This window comes from Mixophyes fleayi, chromosome 9 (genome assembly GCF_038048845.1).
Source record: "Mixophyes fleayi isolate aMixFle1 chromosome 9, aMixFle1.hap1, whole genome shotgun sequence".
Taxonomy (NCBI): domain Eukaryota; kingdom Metazoa; phylum Chordata; class Amphibia; order Anura; family Limnodynastidae; genus Mixophyes; species Mixophyes fleayi.
In genome coordinates this window covers 130,109,536-130,133,851 of record NC_134410.1, presented here as the reverse complement: position 1 = coordinate 130,133,851, position 24,316 = coordinate 130,109,536, and the positions used below count along the sequence as shown (strand labels likewise).

General features: G+C 43.8%; 1 protein-coding gene and 1 long non-coding RNA gene across 3 annotated transcripts in view; both read right to left on the bottom strand.

Moving 5' to 3' along the window:
- The window catches only part of AGPAT2 (1-acylglycerol-3-phosphate O-acyltransferase 2), a 37,424-nt gene extending 28,560 nt beyond the window's left edge, over positions 1-8,864 (bottom strand). The window contains exons 1-2 of one of the 2 annotated variants that reach the window (XM_075185748.1): positions 8,806-8,864; positions 6,536-6,731 (exon numbers count right to left, since the gene is read on the bottom strand). In XM_075185748.1, coding sequence (XP_075041849.1) covers positions 6,536-6,723 — 188 coding nt within the window. In that variant the 5' untranslated portion in view covers positions 6,724-6,731; positions 8,806-8,864. Of the gene's footprint in view, positions 1-6,535; positions 6,732-7,096; positions 7,266-8,805 lie in introns of those variants that run through there. The other variant, XM_075185747.1, reaches the window with a different exon arrangement.
- An 8,873-nt stretch (positions 8,865-17,737) lies between these two features.
- The window catches only part of LOC142101732 (uncharacterized), a 157,066-nt gene continuing 150,487 nt past the window's right edge, over positions 17,738-24,316 (bottom strand). Inside the window, exon 4 of the long non-coding RNA XR_012679140.1 lies at positions 17,738-19,293. This is a non-coding gene — a long non-coding RNA (uncharacterized LOC142101732). The remainder of the gene's footprint in view (positions 19,294-24,316) is intronic.

The window sequence follows — 24,316 nt, the reverse complement described above, 5'->3', positions numbered from 1 at the left end:
TCTGTCTCTCGTTCTGCAGCTTTATAGGACTAGTAAATTAGCTGGCATATGACAGGAGTATAGCCTACAGATCTAACCCTTCTCTTTATTTCAGAGGCTGCCTCAATATTGACTAGAACTCCCTAGCTTACACTAAGGACTTCTAACAAAGGTGAAACAGGCTGTCCACGGTGGAGCCCTAATACCACACTGCCTTAGAGGGCTGCAATGTAAACAGTATTTCTAGGAAATCTATTCTCCAGAACAGGAGCGGCCTATTAACCCTTATACACAGATCCCACATACCGGGACGGTCACCTGACACACGACAAGTCAGACGCTCTCTAATGTTCCCTTCAGTCTAAGCTATTCTTCAGCTCAGTATGTTTCCCTGATATACCTCATGTCTATTGTCACAAGTCACAATGTCTCAAACAGTTTTTTCTTTTGTTCAAACAAAAACTACAAATAAACAAATAGAATATCTCAGGCGCTAAGAAATCATAAATTAATAAACAAATGGACCGCAGCTTCCTATGTACAGATATCTGTAAATAAGAAAGTAGAAAAAAAAAATAGGAAAGTGCTGAATCCACTAATTAATAATATTTATATTAAAAATCAAAATTGAATAAAATATTATATAATAATAGAATCAAATCTAAATAAACAGCATTGATACATATAGTAAGCACAGAGATAACATGGACTCAACATAAAAAGGTAGATAGATATATATATATATATATATATATACACACACACACACACACACACAAGTTAACCCGTGCATGATACTCATGCATTCTAGTCAAATCAAGCTACTTAAGGTGTAAAAAGGTTCTTGTCATGCATTTGGGCCATAGCCCAGGCCTCCTCAGGGGAAGAGCGTTACTTCCCGACGTAAGCGCCCTTTTTTAACGTGGTTTTGTCCACATGTCACCACCTCATCATTTTTCTCCATCACCTCATCCTTCATCTTCATCGCCACATCTATCCAGATGTCTATCCAGACACAGGGATCTCTTTCAGCGGTCCTGAGTATCACACTCCTCTCACTCTGTCACCCCCGGCAACCACTCCCCACTGTCACCCCCGGCAACCACCAACCACTCCCAACTGTCACTTATCCTTCAAGAAATATATATATATATATATATATATATATATATATATATTGTGGGCAGCACGGTGGCTCAGTGGTTAGCACTTCTGCCTCACAGCACTGGGGTCATGAGTTCAATTCCCGACCATGGCCTTGCATATTCTCCCTGTGTTTGCGTGGGTTTCCTGCGGGTGCTCCGGTTTCCTCCCACAGTCCAAAAACATACTTGTAGGCTAATTGGCTGCTAACAAAATTGACCCCAGTGTGTGTGTGTGTGTGTGTGTGTGTGTGTGTGTGTGTCTATATTAGGGAATTTAGACTGTAAGCCCCAATGTGGCAGGGACTGATGTGAGTAAGTTTTCTGTACAGCGCTGCGGAATTAGTGGCGCTATATAAATAAATGGTGATGATATATATATAGGATCAATGGAATACATGCAGACACTCTCCTAGCTGCCAGAGAACGCCACCAACCTAAAAGGTAAGTTTAGCATGCAGTAATCAAACTGCAGCAATAATAGTGTAAGATGAAAATAATAAGCGCTAGCCCTACTGGGAAGCCGTTGGAAAGGCGGAGAGGCGGTGAATAAATGTCCCAGTTAAGATCCACTTAATCCGTATACCGTAGATGTAGATAGTAAGCTGGGGTTCCAATCTTGAAAAGTCCAGGAGGTTCATTTGTGCTGGTAAAATATAGGCTGACGCGTTTCTCCGTATCAAATATGGTTTCATCAGAGGAATAACAATTATAATTGTTAAAAGACGCGCTGTTTAGAGCCAGTCCAAAGGTCACATGGCTTCATCCGTCCAATCAGGTAATGATTCCAATTGTTCATATCATTGATAACTTACAGATCTTCCTAACCCTTCTCTTTATTTCAGAGGCTGCCTCTATAGTTGACCAGAACACCCTAGCTTACACTAAGGACTTTTAACAAGGGTGAAACAGGCTGTCCACGGTGGAGCCCTAATACCACACTGCATTAGAGGGCTGCAATCTAAACAGTATTTCTAGGAAGTCTATTCTCCAGAATAGGAGCGGCCTATTAACCCTTATACACAGATCCCACATACCGGGACGGTCACCTGACAAACGACAAGTCAGACGCTCTCTAATGTTCCCTTCAGTCTAAGCTATTCTTCAGCACAGTATGTTTCCCTGATATACCTCATGTCTATTGTCACAAGTCACAATGTCTCAAACAGTTTTTTTCTTTTGTTCAAACAAAAACTACAACTAAACTGAAGTCTCTATTCATGGAGGAGTCATTAGTTACGGGTTAACCAGGATTGTGACTCTAAGGAACCTATACAATCACCGCAATGTTTAATCAGCCCAAGTGCAGCTCAGGTGTCATAAAACTGTCATATTTGGAGATCTTAATTTTCAGCAATTGACCACATTCTGTCCTTTCCTAGAACAGGTTAGAAAATTAACCCCTTCCCACAAATGGATGTTTGAGTTGCGACAGGCTGGGGGGGGGGGGGGGGGGGGGTAGTGATCCTGCATGACACCCCCATCCACCAATCCACCATGAGTTGTCACCAGGAACTTCCTCCTGATAGGCAGTCTCATTGGATAGCGGAATAGCTAGTGAATTTATAGGCGGACTATTGGTTCAGCCAAGACGATTGTTTGCACCAAAGTGTGCAAGCAATGGATACCCTGTAATTCTAACTTCATTACAATTTGCAAAATACTGCAGGGAATGCTCAGTCCCCCCCCCCTTCCCTCCCCTCCGAGGACCCCCACGAGGCCCCTGCTCACAAAAGAGAGGGTTCAGTTTGGGCTTCACCAAGCAAGCACCAAACTTGAAGATACTAAGGGCCAGGAAGGCCCTTAGTGGCATCAAGGTGCCATGACCCAAAAATTACTATGGGCCCTTTTGCATATTTCCCAACATTTAAAATCGCACAATTGGGACAAAATGAGTACCGTCCCCGTTCCACCAAATCTCAGCCCAAAATTTGTATAAAACTCCACCTACTTTTGGTTAAACCCCACCTCTTTTGCAACAGACTGATTGGGATGCTCATCCAAAATCAGGACAGCTTGGAGATACCCTGGTAAAGCATTGCTTCACCCCTGGCTGCAGCATATCATAATAGTGACTGCTAGGCTACATCTTATCACACACAGACCGAAGGGCCTACACTATTTTAAGACTATGCAAAACCTTTTGCTGCAGGCAGAATTAATAAAAACATGACAGTAGTTTCCAAAAAAAGCAGGACAAAGCTTTTATTCTAAAGGGAGTACAGTAAACACAGAGCCTCATTTAACTTGCTAAATACGCTTCCTCATCTACAGTCCGCAGACAGTCGCCCCGTGCCAGTATGAGCCTTACATTCCGGCACCATTTGTGCATCGTTGTCCTTTCCTTCAAAAGTTTCCGAAACAATCCAGTGACTGTTTTCCCCATCGCCACCTAGTCCTCTGTAACAATGCTGCTTCCAAGCCTGTTCTCACACTGCAGATAATTTATGGTTGCACAATAAGATTCAGAAGTCTTTACATGCAAGGAAGGAGTGGGACAGAAAGACAGAAGTTTCACTTTTGATCACAGTATTAAAACCAGACTCCAGTACGACTCCACCCTATGAAGAATGTTCCAACATAAAAGCTTCTCCAACCCCTGTTGTCCTTAAGAGACTTACAGTAGTTTTATCCAGTCATCCTGGTCTCAAATCAGACTGAGCTCCCAGAGAAGCCATCAGCTTTACAGCGCTATGAAAAGGCACCAGATTTAACGCCGCTTATGGATTGCAACATGTAATAACAAAACTACAGCCTGCACAATTAGTAAATGAATCATCTCTCGACAGATTCACAGTCATGGAACGTTCGAAGCAGCACAAAAACTCTAATTAAACATAATCTGGCAGGGGACATAAAAAAACAAGTCAGATACTGTGGTTTCCGGCTCATTCACCTCTGTATTTTTATACTGATCGTTTTTTGGAACACGATACGATGGATACATATGTTTCTGATGTGTAGTAAGCACATAGGCCCAGACATGGGGTAGCAGGGTTGTTGGGTGGGGTGGGGGTGGGGTGACTATTTGTATATTGTACATAACTAATAATTCATCATATAAAGATTATAAACATTTAAAAATTAGCTGAATTAGTCCCCTCTATTTATTTTACGCAAATATGATAATGTGAATGGCTCGCCGGCACGGGTATAGGTTGGTGCAAAAAAAGTGACCGAGGGGGTGCAAAAAAAGTAAAATTACAGGCATTTTTGAGGCCATCATCATCACTATTTATTTATATCGGCCCCCTGCCCCATTGGAGCTTACAGTCTAAGTTCCCTAACACACACACACAGACACACAGACACACAGACTAGGGTCAATTTGTTAGCAGCCAAATAACCTACCAGTATGTTTTTGGATTGTGGGAGGAAACCGGAGCACCAGGAGGAAACCCACGCAAACAGGGGGAGAACATACAAACTCCACACAGATAAGGCCATGGTCATGACCCCAGTGCTGTGAGGCAGAAGTGCTAACCACTGAGCCACCGTGCTCACCCTGACACCCAGAAGCCCCGTATCCCGACCGGTACGATTCAACAGGAAACAAGGTTTCCCTGTCACGCAAAACTTATTCAGCTTTCAAAGTGCCAACCTCTCACTACCATATCTAACAGTACCGTGAGTGTCTCAATTCCACAGACCACAGAGTCAATTCTGGAGGCAGAGACCCCCAGGCTTTGTTACCAGCAACAGTTAAGGATTCTTACCCCTTATGTTGTCTTTATAAGGGTATCTGAGGCAGATTGTACCGGGTCAGACTGAATTCCCCAGCAGGATACTTTATTACAGGGGCCACTACTAATACGAAAGTAACATCTTACTTGAAAATGTCCATGTTATATTCTATATACTATAGACAGGTTGTCAGAAAGGGTAAGAAGCTTAGGAGAAAAATAGTCACTTTTCCTACCAAGCTGCCCCCCTGTGATTGAGGCCCATCAGTGGTAATATAGATATACCTCCAGCTTCAGCCTTTTTATTTGTTTTTTTTTGCTCAAAATAAAAGTTTCTGCATTAACAAGAAATAAAATATGAACAACAGATGATAATATCAGAGGGGATTCTCAATGCCCTATGGTGCAAGGGGGCAAATGCCCCATGGGTCAACCTAGAGGGGCGATCGGTTCGTCTCAATGGTTCAGTGACTGTCCATGAGGGCCAAGAGGCGAGCTGTCAGGGAGGTTTGTAAAACCCCTGTGCCCCCAACAGTATTTCTGTGGGGTCCCTCCTCCGAGACGTCTCAATGCAGCCTTGCCTTGGTGCTTACTACTGGTGGTGACCTCTACTGGTCAACCTCAGGAATGATCTATGAGTGCAGGGTGATCTGATCATCATCATCATCACCATTTATTTATATAGCACCACTAACTCCGCAGCGCTGTACAGAGAACTCACTTACATCAGTCCCTGCCCCATTGGAGATTACAGTCTAAATTCCCTAACACACACACATATAGACAGACAGAAAGAGAGAGCAGCCAATTAACCTACCAGTATGTTTTTGGAGTGTGGGAGGAAACCGAAGCACCCAGAGGAAACCCACGCAAACACGGGAAGAACATACAAACGCCACACACATGAGCCCATGGTCGGGAATTGAACTCATGACCCCAGCGCTGTGAGGCAGAAGAGCTAACCACTGAGCCACCCTGCTGCCCCAAATGACAACTGGCCCCTGATGGGATGACTAACATCCGCACCATCGGAAGCTGACTGCATCCATCCGCCGTCAGATACTGACGCTCATACGACCTGTAAAGGTCACCACTAATATTAAGTACCAGTACTCTGCTATATTGAGCAATAAGAGGGAGGTCAGAAGGTAGGAACCAACCAGAATAAATAATATGGGGGACTATAAAACATTTACACATAAGGGGGACTTGATCAACATTTATTGATAATAATAAATCAACATGTAATAATAATAATAATAATAATAATAATAATAATAATAATAATAATAATAATACCATATAATAAAATAATAATAATAGCCTAATTATTAAACATTTAAAGTTATTAGGGCAAAAAAGAAGAACAGTTGACAAGACTTGATAAGTCCAATTCAGTGACTTTTGTCTACGTGCTGCAGGTGACCCCCAATGGGGTATATTTGTGGCAGTATCTATGTATTTATACCATTACAACTGGATTTTGAACCCTACTGCCCTGATAAAGGTTATAGGATATCTATAAACAGTAAAAAGAACAGCGCCACCCAGTGGCCAAATTACTATGAAAGTTGACTCCCAAAAAGTCAGAATGGGAACTACCTATACAGGATCAACCATAGAAATAGCTGCATTTGTTTGCTGTATAATGTCATAAAATATTATTTTTTAAGCCATTTAATAAATAAAAATTTAACACAAAAACCAAAGCAGTAAGAACACCAGACTTACTTCATATTGTCCACCGTCCTGCCTCCATTTTTCAACAGGCACACAGGCGCTGCCAGCGCAGATAGGATAACGCAGAACACGCAGTAGGAGACGGTTTTAAAATGGAACTTGAAGGAGTTGCTAATTCCCATCAGGAGGAGAGGGGCGATAAATATCATGGCTCCCCAAAAAAGCCAGGTAAGGTCCATACTGGGACCTAGATCACAGAAGGGAACAAATGCAGCATGCAAGTATTTATATCACAGAGATGAGGAGAATATAAAGACTGATAGGTTAAGAAACAGACAGGTAACTAATAATCATATATATAAGTACACAACAGAGGTCCTGGCTGCAGAGATAAGTGTAAGGGACAAAGTAGAGTTTGAATGAGGGGAACTGGGAGGAGAAATGTAACTAAGGGGAATGGACAGGACAGGTGGGGCAGGTAAGCAGGTGAAAGGTGCACTAACTTCTTACAAGGAGGGAGGGGGGCTGTTATTGTCACATCCAGGCACAGAGGACAGAGAGAGTGACACAGACAGAGAAGTATGGGGCAGACAGGTGGCACAGCAATATCACCTTCTCCTGCCAGGCTGTGCTGGGTGGGATCCTGGCACACAGGGGGGACCCACCACCAGGGACACTCCTTGTCTTGCAAAAATTAAAAATAATAAAAAGAGACACCAAAAACAAAGTGTGATCACGGAAGAGCATGAGGGGTGGGAGGAGAGAGGACAGGAGGGGCAGAGACTGGGAGGGGGCAGTGTAATGAGGGAGGGGGCTGCAATCTCATGACAGAGGGCAGAGAGGGCGGGTGCATGGTAATGAGGGGGGTGGGAGTCACGAGTGGGAGCTGAGTGGATTATAAGGGACTATATGAGCATTCCCCTGGTATAGGGAGTAATGGGGAAAGTGACAGAAGTGATTATAGTGAGGGAAGGGGGGCAGCACATGTCTGCTGTAACCTTCATGTGAGGAGACTGGCAGAGGGCACAGCTGGCACATGTCCCTCCCTGCCAGCCTGACCCTCACAGCAAGGACATTATTATTACCACCCTGTCTGCAGCTCTAGCTCCATGCTCATGTTATTGTCCCTGGTGCAGACATGGAGCACAGGAATAAGTCACAAATTCTCTGCATGACTCAAAAGTTTCCAAACTAGTGCAGGGATTGTGGTAATTGTGGTGTCAGCTCTCAGTGATATGTATATTATATGTGCAGAAGTCAGGTAGCCGGAGGTCCCCTGTCTGCTCTATTTTTAGCTTTGCATTTTGCACATTTTTCTATGTAAGAGAAGCAAAACTGAAAGTAAACAGAACTTATACATAGTGAATGAAGGACAACGGGGCTCAGGTAGTTGGGTGCATTTTGCAGGTAAAGAGGCGCATGTGAAAAAGCGCACTTACGTGTCTATGTTCAGGCGGGTAACCAGAGAAAAGGTCACATGAAAAAGACCCACAGGAAATATGCTCACGGATAAAACCCCACTGACATAAATACCCACATGGAAGAAAACCCACACAGAAATATTCCCTATTCCACTGCACTCATCCCGGCCTGTCAGAGCCGTAACTTAGAATCCCCCCCCCCCCCCCAGCCCTCAATTTTAACCAAATGAACCTAAAACATTCCTAAACTGCGCCCCCTTCAGCGCTGCGCCCTGGGCGGTCGCCCCTATCGCACAGCCCTAGTTACGGCGCTGCGGCCTGCGGTTTCCATATGATGCACTGCAGAGGGACTAATCTGAGGCCGCCCGTGTCATGGCTGCCACTTCTGTGCAGCAATAAGAGCAGGTGGAAGATAAACTAAATTACTTAAGAATACTGGCATATGTGCAAATAAAGACTTTTAACTTATTTATTACTTCTGACATTTATTATTTAATGTTGGGGCTCTCTGTGGGCGCCTCGCTCATTATGGGTTAAAAATATATTCTTAAATAATTGCTGTTTCTATTTTTCTTTTTTCAATCTTAATAAAGTTTGTTGATAAAAAAAAACTGTTCACAATTTTCTGTATTTACCTTACAAACATTTACACTCAAGAGCCTTAAAGCGCTCATCATACATCTGTATAGTAATGAATTAATACACCGTACCTCATAACATTTACTCAGGAAAAATCGGGGCCCCATAACCCCGCCCTAATCCATATACACACCCCCCATCCCCCACAAGCCACACCCTAAACTGCATAACCACGCCCATTCCCCCATAGGGGGGAGATGGGCCAGGGGGGCACGCTCATCCCCCTCCCCCCTATGTTACACATATTTACAGCCTCCATACACAGATACTCCTCCTCGCTCCAGGTGACAGAGCGCAAATTCCTGTCAGCACCATAGAGTTTTGTCAAATAAGCCGCCTACGCCTATGGATGACTGGATAGAGCGTCAGTCTCTGTTGTCGTCTGTACCGTAGAGCGTGAGTCAGCCACAGCGCCGCCCGTGGCCGGAGGACCGCACTACACGTCCTCGGCGCTTCCCGGTAATAGTGCGCAGGACACGTTACTTTTTCAAGTAACGCGGCCAATTGAATTCCCCCCATATAGTCATATCAAATTTCCATATGTGGGTATTTTTCTGTCTGAGCATTTTTCTTGTGGGCATTTATACCCGTGGGCATTTTTCCATGTGGGTTTTTTTCCATGTGGGTATTTTTCTGTGTGAGCAATTTCCTGTGAGCATTTTTCTTGTGGGCATTTATGTCGGTGGGGTTTTATCCGTGAGCAATTTTCATGTAGGGTGTTTTCATGTAAGCTTTATCCATAGAACCAGGTGCGAACTGGGAGGGGGGGTTGAAGTTCTAAAATTAATTTCAAAACGATCAAATTCCATCCACAGTGTCCATACCGCCATTTCTAAATTTCCACATCGACCACTGGGCAAAAGTAGCCACTCGTGTCACTCCTGACGTAAAGCTGGCGCATATAATAGTGATGTACAGCTGGATATATCCCAAGATAACGTCCACCTGAACGGTTCTACCAGTCCCCACATAACATTATCACCAATGTTTATTAGTATAGTGTTAAAATCAGGCAAATAGCGCTGTGGGGGAGGACCCGAGGAGTCGGCGCATCTGTGGAGGAAGATAAGCTTGGTGGCAGATAAGCAGGATGGACACTAGAGGAGCGGCAGTGCAGAGAGCTGGTGGCCGTGGCCCCCGCTGAAACATACCTCTAGTCCGATTGGTAGCGGCAATGTCAAGCTGCAGTGGGGAGTAGCTCGGGCATGTCATGGCGCTCGTCTTGTCCAGGGGGTGGAGGGACTGCAGCAACTGACAGAAGGTAAAGCAATATGAGGCATGGTCATACAGGAAGCGGAGGGTAGAGAGGGGTTAGAGGATACACTCAGCACACAGAGGTGTCATTCACAGCAGTGGGAGAAGTGGCGGTATGTCATACCGATACCATTATATACCGGCCCACTCCGAGCACTGCTTTTGCCCCATGATAGTGTAGAGATGCGGTTTGACAGTATTCATAGCAAAAGTCTCAATTTATTTGCACACAATATAATCATATTTTCCGCTCGTCGTCCCAGCCCTCCAGAAAACGCAAGAGATATGTCTCCTGATGGGGGGGGGATAATGATAGCGCCCACAATCATTTTCAAAAGTTGGCTCCTATGTCCAATACGGTAAAGGACATAATGTAAAGTATACGGTTAGAATCTCAGGACCTCTTCTGTTCTCTTCCCTAGGATGGCTGCCAGTAATTCTCACTGACAGGAAGGCTGGGATGTGGTGGAGCCAGATGGGCTCCCATTGACGTGTTGGCCGAACCGTAAAATTGTGCTAAGCAACCAATGGTTGGTTACAGGTGTGATTGTAGCAGCCGCTCTCAGCAGTGATTTATTGACAAATAGACTGAGCATTGCTGATAACATGCTTTCTAGAACCTCCATATACTTGTTATTACACCTGTGTGACATTTTCTTTCTAGAACCTCCATATACTTGTTATTACACCTGTGTGACATTTTCATATGTTTCATTCAAGCATACTATCAGTTTTGCATCTTCCCATTAAACTATTTGTAAAAGGAGGGATGAAAATTGTTAGATACACTCTAATGGACAGTGTATCTAACCATAAATATATACTTGGTCACTTTTTTTATTTCTTTTATATACAGAATATGGACAAAAGTATTTGGCCACACCTGTTAATTATTGAATTGAGGTGTTTCAATCAGACTCATTGCCAGAGGTGTATAAAATCCAGCACCCAGCCATGCAGTCTCCATTTGCAAACATTTGTGATACAAAATGGGTCGTTCTGAAGAGCTCAGTGACTTCCAGCCTGGTACTGTGATAGGATGCCACCTTTGCAATAAGATGGTTTGTTAAATTTCATTTCTGCTGAATATTCAACGGTCACTGTAAGTGATATTATATGAAAGTGGAAGCGTTTAGGAACAACAGCAACTCAGCCACGAAGCGGAAGACTACGTAAAAGCACAGAGCAGGGTCAACGACTGCTAAGGCGCATGGTGCTGATTCCATAGCTGAATCATTCTGAACTTCCACTGACATTAATGTAAGCACAAAAACTGTGCGGTGGGAGCTTAATGGATGGGTTTCCATGGCCGAGCAGCTGCATGCAGCCTCACATCACCAAGACCAATGCCAAGCGTCGGATGTGGCGTATATCACACAGACACTGGACTGTGGAGCAGTGGAAACGTGTTCTGTGGAGTGACGAATCACACTTCTCTGTTTGGCAGTCAGGTGGGTGAGTCTGGGTTTGTGGATGCCGGGAGAACGTTACTTCTCTGACTGCATTATACCAACTGTGAAGTTTGGTGGAGGAGGGATAATGGTATGGGGCTGTTTTTCAGGGTTTGGACTAGGCCCCTTATCTCCAGTGAAGGGCAATCTTAATGCTTCAGCACACCAAGTCATTTTGGACATTGCTATGCTTCCAACTTTGTGGCAACAGTTTGGGTAAGACTATTTTCTATTCCATGACTGTGCCCCAGTGCACAAAGCAAGGACTACAAAGACATGGTTCGATGAGTTTGGTGTGGAAAAACTTGTCTGGCCCGCACAAAGCCCTGATCTCAACCCCTTCGAACACCTTTAGGATGAAGTGGAAAGGAGATTGTGAGCCAGGTCTTCTATTCCAACATCAGTGTCTGACCTCATAAATGGTCTACAGAATGAATGGGCACAAATTCCCACAGAAACACTCCAACATCTTGTGGAGCCTTCCAAGGAGAGTGGGAGATGTTATCACTGCAAAAGGTGGACCAGCTCCATAATAAAGTATATGTATCTGAATACAATGTCGGTGTTGGTGTAATGGTCAAGTGTCCAAATACTTTGTGCATATAGTATATAAATGACCCTTTGGGTTGAAGATTATTAATATGGATGTCTGGATGGTGTTCCCTTCTTTGTGAGACGGCCAATTGTTATGTTTTTGGAGAAGAGTATATCTCGCAAAGAATCATCATCATCATCTATTTATTTATATAACTCGTAGTCTACACAAGTGATGTTTACATACTTTATAGAAGATAGAGCTTCCTTTTAGAATAATAGCAGAATAAATATCTTTTTATTTGATGGGCATTAAATGGGGAGAAATGTAAACACAGGCCACAAAAAAAAACTTCAAAGATACCCTGGTTTCCTTACCTTAATCATTTATCTAAAACCTAATTAACCTGAATTTAGTCATCCCAGATATGTGTACTTTATACATCGTTATAGGGTCCTGGAGCGATGGTATGTATATTTAGTCTAAAATGCTTTTTATTATATTGAGTCTTTCCTCCTTCTCCATGTAGGTACAATATATCCAGGCACACCAATTGGTGATCCAGGTTACACTGAATCCATTAATGTTATGGGAGATCCTAATGGCATCTTCCAATCACTACTAAAGGATCGCTCACATTGAAAAGATGTCAAAGTTTTGTTGGCGGGTTTCCTAGCAACCACTGATTTAAATACAGCGCTTACATTAAGGGCTCGGTTCCAGCTACTGTCCGTCCCCCTCACTGGGCGCTGCTAATTACATACTGCGCCGCTCTCTCTCCCTCCCCCGCCAGCCCTGGCGAATCGGACCACAATGGCCCCATGGTTGGCCCTCCAACTTTCGCAAGGGCCGCACATTACCCTCAATCTCAGTAATAACTAAGGTAAAACATTAAATTTATTCAAAGAAAAACACACCTGTAATAACATATCAGCAACATTTTACACACGTGTTACACGCTATAACAAACACATCTGACAAGAAAGCAGGAAGGAGCTGGGGGCCACAGGTGAAGATTTGGGGGGGGGGGGCCGCCTGTTTCTCGTCACTGCTGTAAATCATTAAACCATATTCGTCGTTGGCATCTCCCAGACCAATAAACTAAAGGCTCTCCCTTGGCAGATGCTGCATTAAAAACAATTGCACAAATCTGTAAATGTTTAATCTGAACGAGCGCTCCAGAGCCACAGAGGACACGTGCTTGGAAAGGAATCATTACAGTTCTGTCCCTGTACCGCAGCCCGTGTATCGGCAGAGAGAGTGTTTATAAACCCTAAAATATAATTTTACTTTATTTTTCCATAGTCAGTGAACTTTATTAACCTTGGTAACTATGAGTGCCTAATCTGCTATTGTGGCATATTTGCATCACCATGAAAGGTTACGTCAATAATTGATTGCCCCCAGTGGACAGTTATTCGTGAGACATTCTACAATACTTATTTGGCTTTAACACTGATTATTATTATCCATTGTTACATAGTGACAACAGAATGTGCAGCATTACAGATAATGTTTAATCATAGACATCAGTCCCAGCTCCTTTGGGGTGTATATTCTGTTAAACAAACACTGGGGTCATAGTGACATCGTCTGCTGGAAAAGATTACTTTAAGTAACACTGGATGACTGAGGCTGGAGTGTTTTAAATAGAGATTTAATATAAATAATCAAACAGATGCAATATATATATAAACTATAAGAACACAAAGCATCGTCTAAAAGCATATATATATAAACCCCATTTAATCCTACGTAATGCAGGATTGAATAGCTTTCAGAGATCAAGGATGTTCCCAAAATACACAGCAAGGCCCCATCTATAGACACAACAATCTCCTGATAGGTGACATTATCTCTGAGTAATTCTATCCCCTTTTATACAAATTTTTGATTGCAAAAAATATACTTTATTGTGCTTAAAATGTAAAAATAAATACATATGACATAAGACAGTCAAACGCTGTGTACTGTGTATACAGGTATACATTATACTACAATACATGGCATACAGCATACAATGTAATACCCTATGCTATACATACACTGCAATATATAGACCAGTGATAGGGGCCACATGGGGCCCTTGGAGCCTTTATCTGTGGCCCCCAGCTACATCCCGCTTTATTGTCAGATTTGTTGTAGCATCTAAAACTGGGTACATACTAATGCAACTATCCTGCAGATCACACAATTCTGAACTGTTTGATCAGATATTGTATTATTGTGGACAGAGGTGTATTAGTCCTTTTCTTCCTCCAGACACTCTAGGATAGAAAAGTCTGCAAGCAGCCGGCAACAGACCAGAACCGACATCAACTTTCACTTGAGAGGCAATTTCTGGTGAGCCACAAAGCAGCCTTAACACAGGTCATAAGGCACCAGGCCTCCTAGACAGCCCCGTAGGCCGGCATGCCAAGGAAAAGTAGTATCAAATAGTAGAAAGACTGTTCCTGAGTTCATGTTCCAGGACATCCAACAGGGATGATGCAGAAAGACACTCCCGGAAGTGGTGCACGGATATTTCCTCATTGATGAGCCACTATGGGCAGTGTTTGTATGTCCCGAGAGCCAGCTCCAGTCATCCACACCATATCTTTATGCCTGTTGTGGATCCACCAATTTACCAAACAGGGTTTAACCGTGACATCAGGGAGCCCCAGATGAAGCGAAACACTGTCCTTTTGATGGTTCTAAAGACCATGACCAGAGGTGGCCACACCTCATAGGCAAACCGAGGGGGGGGGGGGTTCCTAGTGCATGGAAACCCTCTCCAAGCCTGGGGCACTGTATAATTGAGGTGGCTGGACCCTGCTCCCGGGAGAGCTGCGTGCACCTAACAGTAGTGCACGCAGCATTGCCCATGTATATTATAGGGATAGGAAGATTTGGAGAGCACTTTATATTTGTTCCCTTTTCAGCCGGAAGTGTATATTGCAAGCTGTGTTTGTAGATGGTTAAACAAGGTATAATGTATACATGGCAGATTTGAATGCAACATCAGATGAAAGCAGCCTCACATTGTACTATGAGGATGGATTTTAAGGCAGGAGGTTGAGTGCCGCAAACTACCCTCTAATTTTACCCTTCGCTTTGTGACAGGATGTGAAATTTATTCCCTCGGTGCAGTAAGTGGCTTCTTCTCGCCCATCGCAGACGTTTCAAATGTTTAGTCATCTGTGACTTGTTCAGAATCCTCTTGGCTGACTCTGCGACGAGTCCAGAACCAATTAGGGGAAAAAAGAAAATAACAGCTGGAGAGGTTAGACGTTGGAAGAAAGAGAATTCTCAGAAATACAGGGAAACAAGCGCTTTGTGTCGGGCGAGAAGCTGATCTTTTGAAGTGAAGGTCTCGGATCTTTCACAGGGCGCTGAGATTTAGCAGGTAATCTTTATATGCAAATGGGAAAGGGAGTCAAGTGTTAAAATGTAACAAGCTTTGAGAAATCTGGGTCAGAATGTCATTATATATGAGGAAAGCTCTGTATAAACTCCAACTAAGCTAAAACTGGTTTGCAAAAAGTATAACTCAACCTAGCCATGCGGAAAAGGGGGTCTGAAGACAGTTGCGTCCTCAGGGCCGTAACTAGGGCTGTGCGATAGGGGCCACCGCCCAGGGCGCAATGCTGAAGGGGGGCGCAGTTTATGAATATTTGAGGTTCATTTGGTTAAAATTGAGGGCTAGGGGCGGCATTAGTCTCTCTCGCCCCAGGCACTAGAATTCTAATTTACGGCTCCTTAAGGGACCTTTTGGTTCCAGGTGATCCACCGTTTGTAAAACAGTGACGTTACACTAAAGCAACACATCTTAACACAATAAAAATGCAGCAATTCTAATGAAGACCCTGTTTATTGGTCCCTTATGGCTCATTGGGCTATCAGTGAGAGGTATAGGGTGGGTTTCATCACAAAACAGAATAAAAGTGTTAGCTCATAGGCCTAGTTTATACCCATTTCGGCACATATCTATTGTGATTTGTTGGTATTGTATCCTCTAATCTTCCCTGTAGCAGAAAATGATGTCTCTTTGTAAATACCGAATAACATAATGTTTACTTTTTTCCCCAAAAATTTAATTGCAAACGTCGGTATCTTTACCATGTCACGTTTGTATCATTTGTATGACCCATTACCATGCAGGCTGACAGCAGGGTGTCATTGGCGGTCCCGAGCACGGCACCCCTCTGAATGGCATCCTGGGTATGTGGATAGTAGACTGGCACAGCGTCTGTTAATATCTCAGCATTTATAGGATGACTCAGACATTGTTTTCATTAATATTCTGTTTTATTCTGTCTTGTTTTGACACCGTGCCCGTTGCAGACTTGTTTGCACCTGAATTGTGATGGCAGAAAATGTAGAGATTTAGGGGAGGAGGGTGGGGCGCACCCTCCTGCCTCAGGGAACACACTGATTTTTTAGTTATGAATCATTTTCACCTTGGCCGCTCAGCATAGGTATGAGGTTATGTTATCAGTACACCTGTTCCAGGGGAAGGTCTGACCAATAACAGAGAAGCTCTCAGAGCGAGGTTTACCCCCGGCGTGGTTTACAGAATCCGTCTGTGTTTAGAGGATGATATACAAGATATTTCCGACCATTAACAATGCTTTGTAAAGAATGATACATTCAGAAACAATAGCGCCACTTATAATGTCACGAATGTCAGTTTGTTGGGAAAAAAAATTGACATTTTAGCATCTAAATAAATAACAAGAGTTTTCAAATATGTAATTTTTCAAAATGACGTCTGTACAGCAAAATGTAAATCACTGGAAAATATAATGTTATCGAATAAACTATGCAGTGTTTAATGTTTCCTTGTATTCATTTCATATATCAAAGATTCTCATCATCATCATCATCGCCATTTATTTATATAGCGCCACTAATTCCGCAGCGCTGTACAGAGAATTCATTCACATCAGTCCCTGCCCCATTGGGTCTTACAGTCTAAATTCCCTAATATACACACACACACACAGACAGCCACAGACTAGGGTCAATTTAATAGCAGCCAATTAACCTACCAGTATGTTTTTGGAGTGTGGGCGGAAACCGGAGCACCCGGAGGAAACCCACGCACACACGGGGAGAACTCATGACCCCAGTGCTGTAAGGCAGAAGTGCTAACCACTCAGCCACCGTGCTCCAGAATATTAATATTATATTGTAAACTTATTTTTATTTTAAGGTACAGTAATTATACTATAAGAAGTCTATACCGTCTCTTAATTTTTTAAAACTCCTTAGGAAAAACTGACTGTTCTTTTTTTGTTGTTACTGTAAATGTTTATTCCTTGAGCTACATTTAGGTATTTGTACAATGTATTTATTATAACTTATTTATTTGTAAGACTTTTGTACAGTGAGCTGGATATACACCCGTTAGTAGAGTTGTTCTGTTGATGTTCACAAAAAAAGCTGCACGCATAACAGCGCGTGCAGATTTGCGCACATCTAATATTTGCGCCTGGGGCGGTTTAATGTATTATGTGCACAGGAAGGTCGTGTTCATGCAAACGCGATGGAGGTACGACCAGTACGGAGATGTATATGCGCCTGTAAGGAGCTGTAACTTTTGCACCTTCTAGAGAGTAGGGGCTGATGTCAACCGCGGTTGCATGCATTAGCTAACCGCTTCTGATTGGCTGATTGCGGATTCCTCTCTGAAGCTGATAGGTGCTTTCTGCACTGATCGCGCCTATATTATAGGACTTTGTGGGCGTATCTTAAAAATTATATTTTGCTACTTTTATGCGAACGTGAGACAATATATTGTATCTGCTGGTGGCTTTTTTTGATGAAAATTGCGCACAGTTTGCCTCCAGCTCAGCATCAGACCCGTAGCGATTAAATAACCGAAAAATCCAGGTTGATTATTCACTTCTGATCAGCAGTATATTCAAAAATAAACATTTTGCTTTTGTGACTATAACACTTTTTAGATGCTTTTTAACACTTTTGTGAAATCCGCCTCAATATCTTCCTAAACTCAGTTGGGCTCCAGTACAGATATAATAGGACTGACATTATAAAATCATGCCTTATTTAATGTGGATATGTAGAATTTAACAGTCCTGCTTAGTAATCATGTCACCTTTGCGTCGTGCTTAGACCCTGGATCTTTCTAAGGTAAGATGTGTGTATCACCTACATTATAGTGTACAGTCAGCTGTACAAGTGAATCTCACACCCAGACACGGATTGCAATGTACTTCGTAGTCTCTCATTGTTCTCCAGGTGGATGAGCAACTAGATAGTGTTCGACCTTTAATCAGGGATGAAACTATCACTGGACATTGTATCTCCAACTTGGCGCCCTGTTGCTCGATCGTGTTAACAGCAATCATCTCCAGCACCCTGAACTCACCTCTCACACGCTTACAGTCTTATTGGGGTTATGATCGATCAGTAAATGGGACAGAAGGTAATCTCCACCGTGTACTGCAGTAACCTGACAGTCTGAGGAAACCTATTGAGAAATACAATGAAGTGATAGAGTCCACAGAAGCAGTTGTAGGTTACAGTGTCCCAGCGGAGAGGGTGCAGTCAAAGTTATTAATGATTATTGGGATTATTGTGTAAATTCACGTCACCGTCACCTTGGGATAACATTGTCTAATTCATCAGACTATCCAGGTAACAGGCTGATTGGCAGCTGCAGCTGTAAAGTGTTAGAAGGGCGATAGAATCCCCCAGCTGTGTCCCACGGTCTGGCGGAATGTAAGGAACCTAATCCTGAGAGACCTGTGGTTTGTAAATTGCATAAACTGTTTGCAACTGTTATTTTGTATGGAGTTTATAACTAATCTCAGCATCTCCTTATTCTGTTCCAGCAGGAAAAGGCTTTGCATAAAGCGCTACGGAATATGTTGGCGCTATATAAATAAATGATGATGATGATGATGATGATGAAGGTCAGAGCAGAAACATCTTTGCTAGCTCAGCTCTCCCAGGTGTGGTACGCCGCCCCCATTCCAAAAATAAAGGAAGGAGATGACCCCAACACCTTTAGCAGAATATTTCAGTGATTTGATTGAGACTTCCTGGACAATTTGCGCTGTTATTAAGTGAAGTGGTTTAAGCAAGATTGGCAGCCGAGGATTCTGGCGATTATGGCAAGGTCAAATTTTCTATCCGCAGCCTACTCCATCCATAGAACTACCGTCAGGGCTGAAAACCATCCTCTACAAATAGGTCTCCGACCATAGCACAGCGGCTGTCTGATAACACCAACAAGTGGCTAGATCCATGGACGTACACACCCACTCAAGGCTAGATCCATGGACGTACACACCCACTCAAAGTGGGAGTAGTAGTCCTGGAGCAGTTTGTCAACAAATTCCCACCCCACCTGGTTCTATGGGGTCTTACTTCACTGGGTTGGCTCTGTAATGTACATATCTGAGAATGCCAGGGCTGCAGACACGGAACAACGCCAGTCAATGCCAGATTCCCCAGCTAATCCTGCTCAGTCGACTTCGCCAGGGCTCCATCAGGAGAAATCTGTGGACAAGAGACAAGAAAGTTGGTCCGTTGGTGACCTGAGTCTTATATACATCTGCAGGAGCCACAACCTACGCTAGCGATGCAGAACAAGCTGTGCGCCTACCCGTAAGCCGGGGCTCACCTCCCTAAATGCACCTTTACGGCTCCTGCCAGCTCATTTACATACTCCCATGCTGTAAAATTAAATCTCATTTCTCCACTTGAGAGTCTAATTCGCCCTTTACACCGTGAAAACTTTGTATATGACCCTTTTAAAATCCAATGGGAATCTTCCTTCCTGCATTAGTCGAAATGGAAACGTTAATTAGTAATGCAAATAGATGGCCGTAACTTATTTGATAAGGCGCCACAAAGCTTCTGCAGCGTCGTACGGAGTTAGAACATACAACGACATTACATCAGTACATACAGAGAAGAACAATGGGTGCAGATAAACAAAATAATAAATACCTGGGTGCAATTACCAGAACACATGGCGCACAGAGACAATGGGTAGAGAATGGGCAGACATTAGGCGCAGAGTACAGACATGAGGCACAGGGGGAATTAGTGGCAAGAGAGCAGTGAACAGACATGGACAGGAGTGGAGAGACGGGGGGGCGGGCAGGAGTGGAGAGACAGGGGCAGGAGTGGAGAGACAGGGGCAGGAGTGGAGAGACAGGGGCAGGAGTGGAGAGACAGGGGCAGGAGTGGAGAGACAGGGGCAGGAGTGGAGAGACAGGGGCAGGAGTGGAGAGACAGGGGCAGGAGTGGAGAGACAGGGGGCGTGCAGGAGTGGAGAGATGGGGGGGTGGGCAGGAGTGGGGAGACAGGGGCAGGAGTGGAGAGACAGGGGCAGGAGTGGAGAGACGGGGGGGCAGGCAGGAGTGGAGAGACAGGGGCAGGAGTGGAGAGACAGGGGCAGGAGTGGAGAGACAGGGGCAGGAGTGGAGAGACGGGGGGGCAGGCAGGAGTGGAGAGACAGGGGCAGGAGTGGAGAGACAGGGGCAGGAGTGGAGAGACGGGGGGGCAGGCAGGAGTGGAGAGACAGGGGCAGGAGTGGAGAGACAGGGGCAGGAGTGGAGAGACAGGGGCAGGAGTGGAGAGACAGGGGCAGGAGTGGAGAGACAGGGGCAGGAGTGGAGAGACGGGGGGGCAGGCAGGAGTGGAGAGACAGGGGCAGGAGTGGAGAGACGGGGGGGAGGGCAGGAGTGGAGAGACGGGGGGGAGGGCAGGAGTGGAGAGACAGGGGCAGGAGTGGAGAGACAGGGGCAGGAGTGGAGAGACAGGGGGCGTGCAGGAGTGGAGAGACAGGGGGCGTGCAGGAGTGGAGAGATGGGGGGGCGGGCAGGAGTGGAGAGACAGGGGCAGGAGTGGAGAGACAGGGGCAGGAGTGAGCAGGTGAGAGAGTTTATGGGAAGCAGAAGTAACAGGTGTCAGGGTCAGAGAGAGCGCAGGAGTTGAGCAGCTGGATGGTGAGAGTGAGGGAGGGAAATAGAGATAAAACAAAGATATAATGACTATAAGTTACAATGTCCATGACAATGATATAGGACGTGGCAGATTGTTAACGGCAGTATCAGAGGTTGTTCCCTACACTAAGGGGCAGATTTACTAAATCTCCTCAAAAGTAAAAGTGGAGATGTTGCCCATAGCAACCAACCAGATTACAGCTATAGTTTCCTAGAATATACTAAATAATTGATCGCTAAAATCTTGCTATGGGCAACATCTCCACTTTTCCTTTTTAGAATACTTAGTAAATCTGCCCCTTAGTGTAGAAAAAACCATAACACGTCACACCCCAACACCCGAGATACAATAATTAGTCGGCTGATACAAAAATATAGAGAGTTGCCGCAGCCTTTCAGCACCTGTAAGAGATGGATTTCCTACAAAGTGCATCTGCGAATGTGTCTCATAATTACGTGATCACACCCTTACTGTACTCTATTCCTGCCAGCACTAGTTCACAAATGCAACACAAATAAATGATGTGCATAGAACGATATAGTACAATTTTAAGATAATTGGCTCCCAATTTCTGGGGATTTTCTGGTGCTGTAGGATCCTGCGCGGGGTTAATACGCGCTCTACCGGCAGTTACAGTAAAGAAATATTCGCTTATTTTTGCTCCCATCTTTATAAGCGAAGATTTGAATCCCCCGAACGTCCCACGAGGCTCCTACGGGAACTGAATCTCCCCCTTTAGGTGTTAAACCAGCACAAAATACCTCTTGTCTCGCCAGAAGGCTCTGAATTCCAAAATACTTTTCAGAGCTACTAAACTGGCTCTGTGACGCAATAACAAACATTGCAGAACAGAAACAGTTACCCAGCCAGAATAAATGTTTTATATTCTTGATTCGTATCGGCACGTGCGCATAACGTCAAGCCACATAAAATCAATGCTACAAATAATCATTAAGTACGACAAGTGTGAGACGGAGAAATAGCACCTGAAATATACACAATCATAAACACAACTGATCAGCAGTCTCGAAATGACAAAGTGCATAGAAGCAAAGCTCAATGTGTAAAGATACGATCGGGACAAAGTCCTGGAGGATGCAAAGAATAGATCGATATTGGGGATTATTCTAGAACACACCCTGCTGTAACGTCTGATGAGATACACCCGCACACAGCATTCCTCCAACAGGATGTCCCAATTATGGTCAGGAGTACAAATACAAATTGCTTTTCCTACATATTGAATTGGGAATCTTACAAAACAGTCTTAGTATTAGATTTACTAAAGGGCTGTTTGATGAGACCGCTGTTTTTTTCTGGCTGTTTTAAAATGGCCAAATTTACTAAAGGCCAAAACCACCAGTTAAAAGGCTGAAAACCCCAGTTTAACAGACCGCCACTTTACAAATCGCCATCCTGATGTTAAATTATTATATCATGGGGGCAATATGTAGTGTCACATGTGTGGATCATAAATAAGTATTGCCCCCATTAGCAATTAGATAGTATTGAATTATATATTCATATTGGCCCCATAATATAATACAATAATATTGGTCCCTTAATATCATGAAAAATGTAATTTTGTCCAATAAGTTAGCTATAAAATCATTTTGTCCCTTAATCAATAAATAATGATTGCCCACATAATTCATAAAACAACAGCGCCTTCTCTTATGTTCTGAATGACAATATAGTTCAAACAGCATGCTTGAGCTAACCAGCCAATCAGAAGCAGGTATTTAAAAAACCCTGATTTTTTTCTGGCGGTTTAGCTCTTTTCAATCCGCCACACATCCCCAGTCATTTAACATTCCAGCCTCTAGTCGCCTTTTAGTAAATCATCACCATCATTTATTTATATAGCGCCACTAGTTCCGTAGCGCTGTACAGAGAACTCACTCACATCAGTCCCTGCCCCATTGGAGCTTACAGTCTAAATTCCCTAACACACACACACACACACATAGAGACAGAGACTAGGGTCTATTTGAGAGCAGGTAATTAACCTACTTGTATGTTTTTGGATTGTGGGAGGAAACCGGAGCACCCAGAGGAAACTCACGCAAACATGGGGAGAACATACAAACTCCACACAGATAAGGTCATGGTCGGGAATCGAACTCGTGACCTCAATGCTGTGAGAGAGAAGTGCTAACCACTAAGCCACTGTACAGTGGTTTCAAGCACTAAACCGCCATTGATGTGTGATGGTTCAAAACCGCCACCAAACAAGTTTCTTAGAAAATCTACACCTTAGAATTTGCAGCAACCTTTATTCTCAGTGTAGTTTTCCTTTAATTTAAATAGTGGCAACATATTGCTTAGTGCCGCACAGAGGCACACGTCATTCTCTGGTTTCCAACAAGCTCTCCCCTTTGGTTCTGTCATATTTACAGCGGTAAACACAGACTAATGCGTCTTCGGTGCTGATTTTATGGATAAGAGGTTTGGTTGTTTTTAATGTTCCTTCAAAGTTGCTGCCTCATTAAATGTGTCAGACTGTTTGTGGATCCTGTAAAAATCGATTAATGAAAGACACAAGTGCTCTCGACTTCAGCAAAGGGAACGTCACCTTGTAACACATCCAAGTGTCTGTGTAATCGTGTACTTCATGCCTGGAATGTCTCTGCTGCTCACAACGGGGTTACTTATTAATCTCAGATAATGCAAATAAGGGCAGAGGTTATTAGGCAGTCCCTAAACTGCTAATTCCAGGCCCTGAATCCGCAATCATAACCAATAAATAAGGATTATTTTTATGTTCAGTGACACATATCAGTGTACGTTTCGTGTATATATATATATTTATATTTATTTATTCTTTTATTTTATTTTTTATTTATGTAATATAACTGGGAGATGTTACCTTGTTATTCCCCCTGGGTATTATTAAATATTTTTAGACTTGAACAGCGCCATCTAGTGCCCATAACATCACATAAAAGTCATTGACGCAATCTGTTCTTGCACCTCTCACACATGGGGAATGGGGTGTTTTTGTTTGTCATCAGGTTAGTTCTACCCTAGAATTTTGCCCACCTTCTGTTATTTGCCTCTTACTGGGCTTGAGCCAAGGTCTCTCTGTCCATAAACAGTGATCTTACAAATCCACGGCTGCTACAAGTAGGCAAACTTTACTTAGCCAGTTATTGCGCCCAAGGTTCCAAGATTTTGAAGAACGATTTTGCTGCGTTTTATTTACTAAAGCCAGTCATATGCTCCATGCAGTCGGCTTATTACTTACGGACCTAGCGTTGTGAGGAGGACGTGGGGGACTTCCAATTGCCCACAAGCTAGTTGGATTGGATTATTTCGTTATCGGGAAGCCGATGGAAACGGGGATCGGGAGGAGGAAGAATTTCAGGAGCGGAGGAACATCCACCTGTGACACAGTTCACATTAGCTCTCTTATACCCCTCTAGAAGACTGCAAATTTAGGGAATACCAACCAGATATAAAGAAAGGAGCCTAATTGAGAACTCTCCCTTAATTCGTTTTTTTAATGCCCCCGTGGCGCCCCCATATCAGGGGCAAATGCAGGATTTGTAGAGGGGGTTTCCACACC